At 48.4% G+C, this 14,310-nt stretch overlaps 4 protein-coding genes across 4 annotated transcripts; all 4 read right to left on the bottom strand.

Annotated features, from left to right (window-relative positions):
* Window positions 1-1,382: 1,382 nt before the first annotated feature.
* On the bottom strand, window positions 1,383-2,709 carry TGAM01_v204093 (glutathione S-transferase; the record flags this gene model as incomplete). The annotated part of the gene is made up of 3 exons (XM_024549346.1): window positions 1,383-1,919; window positions 1,979-2,434; window positions 2,491-2,709. 3 exons carry the CDS (start codon window positions 2,707-2,709, stop codon window positions 1,383-1,385), a joined length of 1,212 nt encoding a protein of 403 aa, XP_024405931.1.
* Window positions 2,710-3,330: 621 nt separating this feature from the next.
* On the bottom strand, window positions 3,331-6,557 carry TGAM01_v204092 (ubiquitin-activating enzyme E1 1; the record flags this gene model as incomplete). The annotated part of the gene is made up of 3 exons (XM_018800645.1): window positions 3,331-4,059; window positions 4,120-6,109; window positions 6,166-6,557. The coding sequence occupies 3 exons, from the start codon at window positions 6,555-6,557 to the stop codon at window positions 3,331-3,333; spliced, it is 3,111 nt and encodes a 1,036-aa protein (XP_018666110.1).
* A 1,279-nt stretch (window positions 6,558-7,836) lies between these two features.
* TGAM01_v204091 (peptidyl-prolyl cis-trans isomerase fkr-3) lies at window positions 7,837-8,431 on the bottom strand (the record flags this gene model as incomplete). The annotated part of the gene is made up of 5 exons (XM_018800644.1): window positions 7,837-7,864; window positions 7,929-7,991; window positions 8,048-8,108; window positions 8,165-8,244; window positions 8,307-8,431. The coding sequence occupies 5 exons, from the start codon at window positions 8,429-8,431 to the stop codon at window positions 7,837-7,839; spliced, it is 357 nt and encodes a 118-aa protein (XP_018666109.1).
* A 388-nt stretch (window positions 8,432-8,819) lies between these two features.
* TGAM01_v204090 (hypothetical protein) lies at window positions 8,820-13,527 on the bottom strand (the record flags this gene model as incomplete). The annotated part of the gene is made up of 3 exons (XM_024549345.1): window positions 8,820-10,040; window positions 11,710-12,970; window positions 13,028-13,527. 3 exons carry the CDS (start codon window positions 13,525-13,527, stop codon window positions 8,820-8,822), a joined length of 2,982 nt encoding a protein of 993 aa, XP_024405930.1.
* Window positions 13,528-14,310: the final 783 nt, after the last annotated feature.

Below are 14,310 nucleotides of genomic sequence, written 5' to 3'. Positions count from 1 at the left end.
GTAGTGGGGTGATGTAGCGCAGCGTATAGGTGTCAATCGAGGGGCTGGGCACGGCGTCCAGTTCAGAATGCCGCACAAGTATATATCTAGCAGTCGAAGAAGCCGTAGAAGAGCTATAACAAGCAGCGATTGTAAAGGACGCGTTGCGATTTCGAGGAGGAGGCTGAAGCCGACCGCGGAGCTAAACAGCTGGGGTTGCCACTAAGAGGCAAAATGAAAGGAGAAGGTGGAACAAAGAGAAAAAGGAGGAGAATGGCTGCAAAAGTATGTGACGATGATGATAATTTGGCGAGAGGACAAAATTGGGAAGGGCGTTAAAGGACGAGACGGAGACAAAGGGACAATTAGGAGCGTAGAGGATTGGATTTGTTTGTGCGCGGGGAAGAGTTTGGCGGTCGGGCGGAAACAAGAGGACGCTGCGTCAGGGTGGCTGCGCGCCGAGGGAGCTGGAAAGGGAGGCTGGTTGCGGTCTGTTCCAGTGCGGATAATCGCTGGGATTGCTCGATTGTCTGTGGTTGGCGTCGAGCGAGGCGGCGAGGAGGGCGAGAAGAGGTCGGCTGTCTGGTTGATTCGGGAAATTGGTGATGATGGTGATGGGAGCAGATTGCGTTTTTGGTGGGGACAGCTTTTTAGGAGCGGCAAGAGAGCAAGGACCAGGCAGAGAGGAGCCCCGGCGGGAAATTGCCAGGTGGTAGTGGCGGCTAGCAGCGTCTTCAGTGGCAAGGAGTAGGGCTTCAGCGGATGGCGGGCTGTAGGCAAACTGGGGTTTAGCTGTCAGGCTGCCTGGAGGCTGGAGGCCTGGAAGCCCAAGAATGTATGCTGAAGGCTGGATGCACGCACTTCACTGTATTAGCAGAGGTGAATTATAGGGTGATGTCCGATTAAATATTGAGCACAGGGCAAGTATCCTCTTAAAAACAAAGTCGGTTACCTGTCCGATTAAGGTAACAAAGAAACATACGGTGGCGTTGGCTGCCAAATCCAAATTGGACCTCTTTGGGCATCATCAGGTGACTATACGTGCAAGTAAAGTCGAATATCCAGCATCAGTCTTCATCTGTTTGCTCAACACAAAAAATCATTTGCCAAAACTAATTCACTCGAGGTCAAGTCCATGTCACTTAGTTCACCAAGTTACAGCAGGATCATGGTGCGTTCAATCGTTGGTTTCATATTCACATCAAAGTGCTCACATCTTAGGGTAAGCCCAGTACATGTAAGACAATCCATCCTCAGCTCTTTGTCTCTCTCTCTCTTCCTCCATCACACTCCATCCAGTCAAATCCTTTTCCAATACACCCACTAATCAATCCTTCCAGCAAGTAGAAAAAACAATTTGTCCCTTGTTACTCAACAAAGGAAACCAAAACGGCTCCAGCTCTTTACGCCCTCGCCGCAGCCACCTCCTCCTCCAGCGGCAAGATATGCGGCAGCGGCCCCAAAGGCGTAATGCTATGCGGGTTAATCTGCGTATGACTCCGCGTATAATGCCATTTGATGTGATCAAACTGCGTCGTCTCCTTAAACGCCGCGTGGTTCCAGTACAAGTTACGCATCCACTTGTGCAGTCGCGGGTAGCCGCTGCGAATGTCGCGAATGTTGCACTTGAAGTGCTGCACGTACACCGGGTCGAAGCGCGCCAGCGTCACGTACAGCCGGATGTCCGTCTCGGTGAGCGTCTTGCCGAAGAAGTAAGGGCCGTCGGTCTGTGAGGCGAGGTGCTTCTCTGCGCGGTCGAGGGCCTCGAAGACGCCCAGGACGCCCTTTTCGTAGGCCTCGCTGGAGGTGGCGAAGCCGGCCTTGTAGACGCCGTTGTTGATGCTGTCGTATGTCCACGCGTTGGCTTCTTCGATCTGGCTCTTCAGACTCTCTGGGTAAAGGGTGATAGCGCGGTATTTCTCCTCAATCAGGTCGTCAAACTGATAAGAGTCGTTAGTCCTTTGTCCATTTACAGGCCTATTTGATATTAGACACTCACCTCTGATCCAAACATGCGGAGGATCTCGCTGCTCTCATTGCTGACAATCTGGTTCGTCTTCTTGTCATACAGCACCGGAACAGTAAATCGCCCACTGTAATCCTTGTTGGACGCAAAGTATACCTGGCGCAGGTGTGTAAAGTCGTGCAGCGGGTCAGGGATGACATTCTCGCCTGGAATGTCCTCAGGCTTATCCTCCTTGGTGGCGAATCGCCATCCGCCCTCTGCCAGATGCCAGTGTACCACTGAGAAGGTGATGATGTCCTCCAAGCCCTTGAGCTTTCGTGCAATCAGGGTGCGGTGTGCCCATGGACAGGCATAGCTGACGTAGAGGTGATATCTGCCCTTCTCAGGGGGAAACTCAGCACCGGACTCTCGAGAGATCCAGTTGCGGAACGAGCTGACTTGTCGCTTGAACTCGCCAGACTTGTCGGCCCAATCAGTAATTTTGGCGGCCTGATAAAATACCGTTAGTATATACAAGTATGTGAGCCCTTATGAAGGCTACTAACCATGTTGCTTTGATTTAGAGACGGCTGTGAAGTGAATAAACGTTTCGTAGAGATAGGAGGATTATAAGTCGTATGACTGCTGCTTCGCGTATTTGAGATAGGACTTCCTCTTTTGGGCAATGCCTGATAAGTTAAACTCCTCGTAATCTGCCTATGATAATAATTCAAGATAGTACCACGATTGGCTCCAATCTTCAACTGTTGAACTGCTGCTCTCATTTATCGAATTGATATCTGACCCCTCACTCGCCGTGAAGGAGCCCTGACGTCTATATATACAACTCCTTGTGGCTAACTGTTAGCTTTGCGAAAACGCCAATAGCCCCTCTAGCGCTCCCAGCTGCTTCACAACCTTTCTCTGACTTAAGCATTGCTAAAGGCGCCGGGCAAACAGCTGCTCCCTTTACCAATCCACATGTACGAAAACTACTAGCGCGCCTGCCAAGTGTGACGTAACAATGCCTTAAAGGGCATTAGCGCCTACATCACTCAGCCATGACTCTCCCTTTAGTCATCGCTGAAATCAATATTACTGGGCGGGATGCAGATATTACTTAATACAAATAAAGACGCAGAGCCTCGAGAGATCCATCTAATAGCCTTTTGAATGCGGCGGTTTGTCCGATGCTTATTCATTGCACTCTTGATTGATTAAGCATAGCCAACATGGAATCAAAGGGACTGTAGGACCACTGAGTATCAATCTAGAAAGAAAGCAATACACAATGACGGTATAATAGGAAAATTCTCGATGATAATTCATTTTGTTTCAAATATCTACTTATTTAGTGATAGCTACTCCTTATGATCCGCGACATGTCTATTGATAACTGATCCCACTTATTTGATATTTACCTTAATGTACGGAACCTCCACGTCCTCTTCGTCCAGATCCTCGGCCACCATCTCAAAGATCAGCTCCTTCTGGTGTGCAGGAACGGGCTTCTTTGAAATGGTCTCCACCAGCTCGCTGAGCTTCAGGCCATAGCGATCCTTCAGCTTGGACGGAGGGAAGAAGCTTGCATATAGCAAGCTGACGCCAGAGCTGAGCATGCTGATGCTGAGGCCCTTTGCTTCAAAATGGTCGAGAAGCTCCTTCAACGTAATGTTGTCGACTTCAAATCGGTCCCAAATCTTGTCCAGCTTGACCTTGCCATCAGGTCCCTTGTACTCCACCTTGGGACTGGCAATGGGCTCACTAAATCCGAAGAATGGCAAAGCTAGGTTGATGAAGCCGTTCTTGAACTGCTCAATGTCATCCTTGCCATCGATGACCTTGTAAAGCTCAAGGACGACGAGGCCTGTGACAAGGGCAGTGGTGGTGGCAATGGCTGGAATAATCTTGCCCGCAATGAATTTGGTCTTGTGTCGATCGGCAGGCTCAATCTTGTAATTCTCTGCTCTTAGGTTGCTGCAAGCAGTGATGAAGTCAATGTGGTGGTTGGAGTCGTCGTCCTTCTCAAACTCAACAGGCTGCAGCTGGAAGCCAGCCAGAGTGCTTGCCGATGGAAGACTTCCAGTGAGAGAACTAAGCTCATCTGTGTCATCAAAGGTGCTGGCATTAGGATCCTGGAGACAAAGTTAGAATGAATATGAAATAAACGTGAGAAAGTAGGTAGTAAAACTTACAGGCTCCTTGTCATCGGCTTGAATCTTGACATTTGCATCAGGGGCAAAGTCGGGCACAATGACATTTTCGAGCTCCTTCAGATAGATGGACCTATCAGTGCCAGGAGACTTGATGTTGAAGTTGAATGCGTGGAGGTTGGCGGCAGCAACAATGAATCCAAAGTGAGTTGCATTGTTGGGGTCGAACTTGAGCACATCTGGGGCTCTCTTCGGGCCGGACCAGAATGGGGTGCCGCCGGAGGTGGTCGAGTCCTTGGGGAAGTTGTACAGAAGCTGTTGGACCTTGTTCGCAAACTCCGTCTCAAAGAGCAGACGGGCCCATGCAATACAATCCTCAAAAGTGCGAGGTCGCTCAGTAGTCAGATAGTTGCGGATGGTCTCAAGAGTTTCCTTGTGATTGCCGCCCTGCTTGAGCGTAGCCTCGATGAAGTTGGGCTGCGTCAGGTACAGGTTGACAGTCTGGGGAGACTTGACAAAGAACTTCTCAAACATGTACTCCTTGGCCCAAGCAATCGTGTGTTCAATCTTGTTGGGGAAGCTTCGAATGGTACACATGGGGAATTCTTTCTCGGGAGGATCCTGAGAAGAGGAGTAAGACTCTGTCAGGTGAGGCAGGACAACTTGTGTGTTGCCCTTGGTACCCAGAGTTCCGCTCTCGAGCAGTGGCTTTCGGAAGAAGACGCATCGTCGGTCGACGTAAGTTCTTGCTTCGACATTGTCTAGAGCGTTGGTGACACCATCTAGGCTTCGCCAGAAGTCCTCATTGAAGACGTGCTCAGTGTCGGGACTAACGCGCTCTCGCAGCGTCTCAATGTGGCCTACTAGCTCTGGGTTCATGCGCTGCACAGCCTTGGCAGCGCAGTCGCTCTTCATGCTGCCAACATCGGCGGCTCGGAAAAGGAATTGTCGGTTGAGGTTGCTCTTCTCGATAGAGTCCATGTCGGTCACGTAAATCTTGCCGTTGGGACCTGTTCCCAGGCCAATCATTGCCCAGTTCTTGAGCATCTCGCAACCAATGGCACCGGCGCCAACGAGGAATTGCTTGAGATTGGCAATCTTCTCCTGGTATTCCGTTCCGAAGACGGCGATCTGTCCATCATAACGGCTGCCAATTGGTTTGCAAAGTTCTGGGCTTCGCTTGGTAGAGGTTGGAAGTGACTCTAGCGAGTCAAAGTACATCCATTGCTGGATGGGGTTGAACTTGCCAGACACGGCCTTGAGGACCTCCTGAGCGGCAATACCACCAAACAATGCTGCCATGGGGCTAAGATCACCAAGAGCTTGGAAACTCAGCTCTTTCAAAAGCTTTTCGTCAATATCGATCTCGAGTTTCTCGTCGGCGGCAAATGTTTTGGCGGCCTCTAGGACCACAATGGCATCCTTCTCATCCATGGGGTTGGGCAGTCGTCCATTGGCGACCTGGAAAGCATGAAGAGCCTGGAATCCCAGATGAAGCTGCTGAGGGCGATCGAATTTGGCATAGTCGGAAATGAGGAACTCAGGCTCCTTGAGAGCAGCTGTGAAGCTCTTGAAATCAACCACCTTGGGCATCTTGACCTGCTGGTAGATGCCTCCACGCAGATACTGTCCGAGACCTGAGACATCGCCAATAGAGAAAGTGTACGGGCCCTTAACTGTAACTTTGCGTGGCTCGCAGCCGTTCAGCTTCTCCATGCCCTCAACTTCGGAAAACGTGACAAAGTCACCATCTTCAAGGCCATGTCGTGTTTCGTCGAGTGCCGATACCAAACCCTCCTCGTCAATACCGGCAATGATGCCGCTCACAGGAGCCTCGCCGGTCGGATCGATGATGGTAAACTTATCGCCAAAATCGCAGAAGATGGAGCCAAACAGGCCGAATGTGTCGACAATAACAACAAAGATTCCCTTGGAATGGCAGTAATCACCCACAGCCTTTTGTATGGAGATTGGCGAATTGGTCAGCACCACGACCTGGTATTTGTCGAACTGTGAAAGGTTATCCTCGATTCTGTGATAGAAATAGTTAGCTTAGATAACCGGAAGTAAGAATCTTGATGGTCGTACCCAGGAGATTGGTGAACCTTGACGGGAGTATAGGCATTAAGTTCTGCGATACGCGGGGCAGTGACCTCGTCCCTGGGCTTGCCAACATCCGCTGGAGTCAAAAAGAACTGAGCCGAGAGATCCGCAATCTTGACTGGAGCAGGATCGTAGACTGTCAAGCTCTTGACACCGGCCAGGGCAATATTCTTCGCAATCTCTACACCGAGACCCTTGAGACCGACAACGAGGACGTTGGAAGCACCCATGCGGCGCATGGCCTCGTGTCCCAGGACATAGAGCTGTCGGCTGTAGAGAGACTCATCGATGTCTGTGGTTCCGATGACAGAGTCGTCGACTTGCATTCTGGTCGCAAGATCGACCTCGGGAAGCTTGGAGGCCTTTTGAAAACGCATCCTGGTCAGCTTGCTTCTCATGCCAAATCACGTCATGCTATGTCACTTCTCGCCGATAACAAAGAGGCAGCTAGCGCGATGTAGAAGAGTCGTAGAGAGCAGAAACTTACAGCCATGGTCCTCTTGTTATCTTGTCGAGACTCCCCTTCGGAGAGTCTTCGCTTCGCCAGCGCTCCGGAGCTGGCCTGTGACGAAATCTTGGATATGGTAATCCAGCACCTAGGTCGAGCGAGACCCCACCTAGATGCTGCAGACGGGGTAGAGAGAGAGCTGGAGGGGAGGATTTATGCGAGGCTGGCCGAGATATGCCAGAGAGATTCTGTTCGGTGCGAAATCCAAGATGAGGCTCGCGAGAAGAAGAGAGGCGTTACAGCAAAGGCTTGGTTTGTAATGGAGAGGCGTTACAGCAAAGGCTTGGTTTGTAATGGAGATGCGAGAATCACGGCCGTCTGCTTGGCAAGGCGTTGGTTGATTCCAGCAAGGCTCCAGTTCTTTTGATGAGGTAATGTGGCCAATCGTTGTCACGGCACCAGTGCGAGCAGCATTGAAGGTACAACGACCATGTACCGAGAAGAGGGGCAGTTGCAAGTCAGGCAAAGGCCAGGCGGGGCAACAGGAGCGGGGCACTGCCTGCGCCGGATTACGGCGATAGGCCCAGGCAGACAAGCGCTGTTAGGCGCTGTAAAGCTGTTGGAAGATGGCAGCCGGCAGCCGGCAGGTACCCGGGTGGAAGCTCGCGGACCGCCATGGAAGCTCCCAACAACGCCAGCTTTGGCGGCTGCGCTTCCGGTCTCAAGGTATGTGTGAAGAAATCAAAATAGATGTGTGTATGGGGTTTAGATATAACTGTGCAAATAATCGATTGCTTCTCCCCGACAGGTCTGGTACACTGAGGTCACGGACTAGAATAGCTGTATCTACATACGCCGTACACCAAATTTGCGGGGGCATAGATTATAAATGGATGGAATCGGAGAGATATCGCAAATGCTACTGCTATACATCGCTGGGTAGGTAATACAACGTAAATGATCCAATAAATCTGCGTACATGTAAACAGATGGATAAATACGCATGAGTAGTGTCCGAGTTAGTGCTCAAACTACAAGTACTACTAGTAGGTAACAGTAGCATATCACCAAAGGGATTGTAGCAGCCAATCTAGCTTCAATCTAGAACAGAACAGACAGTCTTTGACTATATATCTCTTCTTTTAATATATTCAAATATTTCTTTATCCAAGATATTACGTCTCTCGATCGGTTAACGCCTCGGTCGTCTATTCAATTTTGAGCAGGTGAACGTCGCTACCGAATATGTTAGGCGTTACGCTCCATGAATTGATACCAATCCGCGATAGCTGGGACTTACAAAATGAGGTCCGAGTTGGGAGGAATGGCACCTGGAAAACCCCTGGGGCCGTATCCGTAGTCGCTGTTTTCAACATCTGTTGGTATGATTCTCGAAGATGTAGACTTATCGAAACATACCTTGAAATATCAAGCCTTGCCTTCCCACCAAGCTTCATCTGAGGTACACCTTCATCCCAGCCTAGTAAGAGTTTTAATGAAGCGATCGTCAAGCATTGATAGGTAGATAGATTATACCTTTGATAACCCGTCCGACACCAATCTGAGTTTTAAAACCCTCCTTGCCTGGCTCGTCTCGCGGGTAAGAAGAGTCAAATCTGTACAATAACCCATGAGCAATGTAATCGGATGTCGCTACTTGGCTGTGTTATACACCTACTGTGTGCCCTTATTGTCCGGCTGGGATGTATCCTTCAACCAGCCCGTGTAGCCCATAATAACAGTCTGACCCGGTTGAGGGCTTGGGCCAGAGCCTTCCTCTAAAGTAGTAACTGTGACACCCATCGTAGCGTTAGATTGACTGATCGCAAACGTTTCGTAGAAATATCGAGCAATTCGAGCTGTGCTTGAGCGAGAGGAAATTTTGTAGATTCAAGCGGACAAGTCAACCCCTCCATTAAATGCTGTCTCGCCAGCGGGGTAATACATACAGGCGTCTCTTCCGAGCTGATCCACGATGACGACTTTGCCGCAAGAATAGGAGGGTAGCAACGCCACATTGCTATCCCCAAATTGTGCTAAGGGGTGCTCTAGCATTCTCAAAGCCCACATTGAACCTGCTGCTTACAAGCCCGCCCCGCTAAATCCTGACATGCGGTCGGCGGTAAAGCTTCCCAAATGCGCTGCTCATGGATTATAGCTTGGGGCGGCGGTATCAAAGTATGTGGCTAGCTCAAGGCACATTTGTGGCGTCCAAAAGGTTCACCGTGACAGTAGGCGGTGGAACTTTGGAGGAATCAATGCCAATCAAGATCAGCCGCCCGAGGCGAGTCCCAAGCGCAATCAGAGATGCCCCTACATCAATATCCGATGCAGATATTCTAAACGTGGGCGGCAACCAGAGCAAATTGCGAGAATCCCATGTAATCCACTCGCCGTCATTGCTCAGGCCAAGTCCTATGGGTTTTGCATTTGGAAAGGTAGGCGGGTTGAACAGGAATGTGCCCACATTGGTGATAAGCAGATTGGATTTGGCGGAGTCGAATTCTATATGATTGGCGAGCCCACACATCCCCAGCGTCGCAATGCAGTCTCCTGTCGAGGCGTCCAGAAGACTCAGCTTTTCATTCCTTGCGTAATCGCTGTCTTTCTTTGCTGAATAGAGGATGGTAAGATATCGGCTGTCAGGAGAAAATAAAATTTGGTTTATATTTGAAGTCGGGCAAGCCGTTTCATACTTGACAGTGCATGTACCAGACTTTGTGTCATAAATTTGGATTTTGCCCGTACCAGAAGCCAGCCTCGTGCCATCTGCTGACATTGTGATGAGCGTTACCGGCCCCTCATGCGTCGCTTTCATATCTTTCCACTTTTCAGTTGGTAAATGATACAGCCGAACAGCCCCGTCCTCATAACCGAGCATAAGATAAGTGCCATCAGGTGAAAATGTTGAATATGACAATTCGTGCGTTTTGTCACCAAAGGAACCAAGAAGTGTTTTCGATACGATGTCCCAGTACTTTACTGTATCTTCTCTGGACGTAAATGAAACTGCCATATCGCTTGGTGAATCTGCGATGGATATGGTGGAGCCATGATTCGTCTCATGTAATGGCTCGTAGCCACCGTTGTTTGTATTCCAAAGCTTGGGTCCAAAGGTTTCATCTATCGAGACAAATTTAGAACTGTCTTGGGAAAATTGAATCGACCTTGGCCAGCCGTATAGATCATTGCGATCCATAACGTGATCATAAGGAGCCGAAAGAATATCGTGAGGTACCACCAAAGGCACTGGTGCCAAAATTTTATGCCTTTCACCCGTTGTGATACATTTGCCAGAGGCGGTATCCCAGAGCTTGACGGTGCGCTCTCCCGCAGTGGTTACAACCCTTTTTTTATCTGGAGAAAGAACAACTTCGAGAACCGCGCTTCCGTGACTTTCGACCTTTTGTGACTGTATTTCTGAGTTAGTATCCCAGACTTTTGAGTTCCCCTGGCCATCCATCGATATGAGTAATCCCCCGTCCGGAGAGTAGGCAATGTTCGTGACTTGCTCGCCATGGCCGCTGTATGTTGCTATACAAGTCCCATTTTGTGCATCCCATACCCTAACACTTTTATCGTATGATGCTGAGGCAATTCTCTTTTCGTCGTTTGATAGAATAATGTCGGATATATTGGCCTTAAGACCTTGCAGCATGGTATCGCAAGTGGCTGTTGAGGTATTCCAGATTCCGATATTCCGACGACCCGACCCAGTATCAAATGTCACTGGGCAAATTACTTTATGGCCACCAGACAAGAAGATTAAGGGTATGTAATTTTCTCCATCCACGCCTTCAGCAGTCAAGCTAATACCAGTCGATATATCCGTGAATCTGATAGTGCTGCGTGAATCAATAGATACCAATATTTGGCTTTCATGAGAAAAGAAAGTTCTGCTGGTGCTGTGACAGTGGTTGTAGCACGCTAGCTTACGGTCAGTTGCCTTTGAATCGAGAAACTGCAGAGTTTTGTTCGAGATGATTAGAAATGATGCCCCATCAGGTGAAAATTCAAGGATTTTGTCGCCGTGTTTGAATTGATGAGTTGCGGTACACCTGCCTGTTGTTCTGTTCCATATTTTTAGACTTCCATCTTTTGACGATGAAGCAAGCTGTTGACCGTCTGGTGAAAACTTGGCGAATATAATCTTGTCAGTATGGCCTCTGAATTCTGCGACACAGCTTCTTGTAGCTGTGCTCATAACTTGAAGAGTTTCACGCCAAGTAAGATAGAAGAGATCGTTGCCGTCAGGTGAGAAAGTAACGGATGCGGACATCACATCGCCATACTCAGCAATGCGAGACATTGATTTCATGTTCCAAATTTCCATCTCTCTCCCAGACAAGAAGAGAAATTTATCTCCAGTAGGAAAAAAAAGAATTTGAGCTCCACGTTTATGCTTGGTCTCGAATGTTGCCAGACATGGATCCCAATGTGTTTGCATTATAGGCCGAGTAGTTACCCACAACGGGATGCTTGTGTCGAACAGCTCTCGAACAATGCTCTTCTGGGGGGCAAACACTAGCGCAGAAGAGTATATTTGAAGCGGCGCTCTGTTCATGGTGCTTAAATTTGCGAGTACAAAACGACGTGTGTCTCGCAAGAGATTTCCAACGGCTTGAGCGTCAGTGTTCTATTATGAAGTTAGCTGTGAGTTATATATGAATGCTTAAAATGTATGTATTAGTGAAAAATATAGCAGATGTAGTAGATATAGAAGAGGCAACACATATTGCGCTTACCTCAAGTCTATCTAGTAAACCATCTATCATGTAGATACTCTCTGCGCTTTGCTTCAGAATACTGAGCGCTTCAAGCCACTTGAGTAAATAAGTCGCTAGGAATTTGTGTGTTTCATCATTATCACATATCCTGCGATTGCTCAACTTTTGATGATGGGCCCAGTGCACGCAAGCATACCGAACTTCAACGGGCAAGCATTTGTCAATAGTTGCTTGGCTTATATCTGATTGAAGCGTTCCTGGAGACCGAAGGCAACAGATATCTTCTTTGAGAACACGAGATAGTAGCCCAAGGCTCTGGGAGAATAACTTCAAATGAGTTTCTTCTTCATTTACCCAGAAGTCATTTTTGGAGTGTGCTTCTTCAGCATCAACCAGGAAATCTCGAAATGAAAGATGGAGTAGTCTCACGGGAGTATCCAAATCGGTGGGGACACTAAGAACTGAATGCAAGAGATCGAGCTGATCTTCAATAATATCTGTCGTAATGTCAAGGAGACGTGAAAGGCTCCTAATGGACAGCGGTCGAGCCAAAGTGACGATGGAGCCAATTAGATATCGAAATCTATGTAGCACTTCTTGTTTTCTGCTAGGTGAAAGACCAGCAATGAGGCGATCCAAAACCGGAAGATATGTCATATCCATGCCAGATATCTTTATTGTCTGATACTCAAGAAGTCTGTTGAGCTGATGATGGGGGCTTCCTAGTCGTCGATCGCTAAGAAAACGGCATATGGTTGCTGCGGCGATGAAGAGAGGAATGGCCGTGACGATTAATTTCTGCAGCACATCCTCGCCGGGCCAGTCGGGTCTTATCTTTCGATGCTCAGAAACGGACATGTTGTAGTCTTTTTTGATGGCCTGAAGTTTATTTCGCATGAAAAGCCCAATATCGAGTGTAATAGTGGTGGCGGGAACTGATGCGAGAAGTAAGTTATCGTACTTTCCACCAATATTCTCAAATCCAAGCCGGATGGGCAATTCGGGCCTGCTTGTAAGAAAAAACTTGACTCGAGGACTAGTCGTCTCCTGAGCCTTTGAGAAGACGCTGATCATTGTTCTCATATCATCCTCTGAGCCGCACTCGTCTAAAGCGTCGATGGCTATGAGCAAGTTTGGCCCCCAGCATCGCGGATTTTTGCTTAGTGGGTCGAGAATCAGCTTTTGGAATTGATCATTCAGGGGTTTCTCATGAATAAACGGATCAATAACCAAGACTTCGCGGATATGAGGGGCGAGACACGGCAGTCGGCGAACAAGCTGAGCGGCTATTGTGGTGAAGAGAAATGTTGCTCTCCCACGATTTCCTTCACCTCTTTTGAAGAAGAAGCTTGCTCCCAGAACATCGTTGTTGCTTGAAAGCTGGGCCACTGTCCGAGAAATTGTGGATTTTCCAGTGCCCGCCATACCATTCAGCCAGAAGATAGACTGGCCATTCTGCTCGGTGCTCCACTGCCGTATCTGTGCGATGACTTCAGTCCGCGTGCCTGGAAGGCAGTATGACTGCTCTCCATCTACGCTAGAGTCAAAGGTAGCGGCTTCTGCTACTCTTAGTTTTGATAGAACAAATTCTTGATGCACGTCGATGAGTATTGATCTTGAGTATGATCTTAGTCAGAATGGTGTTACACACTTTTGGGGGGGCTCAACATACGTTTGTTCAATACTCATATTTAACAAAATATTGGCCTTTTGCCTATCAATAGTAGCAATGATATCGTAAACCTCTCGTTTCTTAAAAGGCCACATAGCTCTAGTAGAAGTATTCTTCGCTCCTAGATCTAGTTTCGCTACTAGCTCTGCTAGCAGCTTGCGGAGGTCGAAGACGGTTTGCCGCAGAACCGGCGATTCTATCTTGGTGGCCCCTTTCGATCCATTTAGCAAGATTTCGAGCTCTTTGATAACAACTGTTAGCCGATCGACCTCTCTTAGGAGCAGCCGCACTTCTTTTGGGGCATTTTTGACGTCGAAGCAATAAATTGAACACATGACGCCGATTTTGATAAGAAGGTCAACGACCTGTGAGATGTTGGAAAAAAGGCCCAACACGTCCATGATAACGCCATATATGCGCGAAAAGGGCAAATGGGCATATGAGGAAAAAGAATACAGCAGGATAGATCGCAGCCAGGAAAGAAATGATCGGTATCGCATCCAGAGAGGAAAGTATAGCTAGAAAAGGAACAAGAGCCACAAGAGAAACTGTAGCTAGCAAAAAGATCGCATCTAGGGAAGAAACCACAGCTAGAGGTGAAACAAAAACTACAAAGAAACATAGAGAACGGAAGGAAGAAAAGAAAAGAAAAGAAAGGCTGGGAGACATACGAGAAACCTGTCATACGTACCTGTCCGAAAAGAGATCTTGTGTAACACTGGGGAGCCGGGGATGGCAGGCAATGTACATGCAGATGATGAGGCAAGAGAGGCAGCGGTTATGAAACCAGGTGTGGGCGGGGTTTATGTGATTATGACCTGTTCGGACGAGGGTTTGGATTGAATCACGTATTATTCATTAATTTACCGAGGATGTTCGACCAACACATTGTTGCAGATACCCACGGCGGAGTCGGCCTTTTTTTCGTTGTTGGTTGTTAGTTGTTGATCGAATGGTACATGGATGTATTTACTCACCTATCACGGAATGCGCTACTAAGCGCCCACTGGAAGCGCCGAGCCGCGATGCAGGGGCCGTGATGGAGTTTGCAGAAGGGCTGTATGACGAGAAAAGCGGGCTGTGATTGAAATGTGAAAGACTAATTCCTAGAGATATTGTTGCTCGATGCAGCATTCATATGTGTTGTTCCCTGGTTTTGCCCAGTGTCTGATAGAAGCGCGCTGCAGAGAAAGCGGGAACACCAACTGAGAGAAAGAAGTGCATGTAGTAGGACCAAGATAAAACCATATATGCAAACCGAATTACTTGCAAACGTAGCTCTA

This window comes from Trichoderma gamsii (genome assembly GCF_001481775.2).
Source record: "Trichoderma gamsii strain T6085 chromosome Unknown Scaffold_11.2, whole genome shotgun sequence".
Lineage (NCBI taxonomy): Eukaryota > Fungi > Ascomycota > Sordariomycetes > Hypocreales > Hypocreaceae > Trichoderma > Trichoderma gamsii.
The sequence above is the reverse complement of the archived record's forward strand: the minus strand, read 5'-3'. Positions and strand labels throughout refer to the sequence as shown.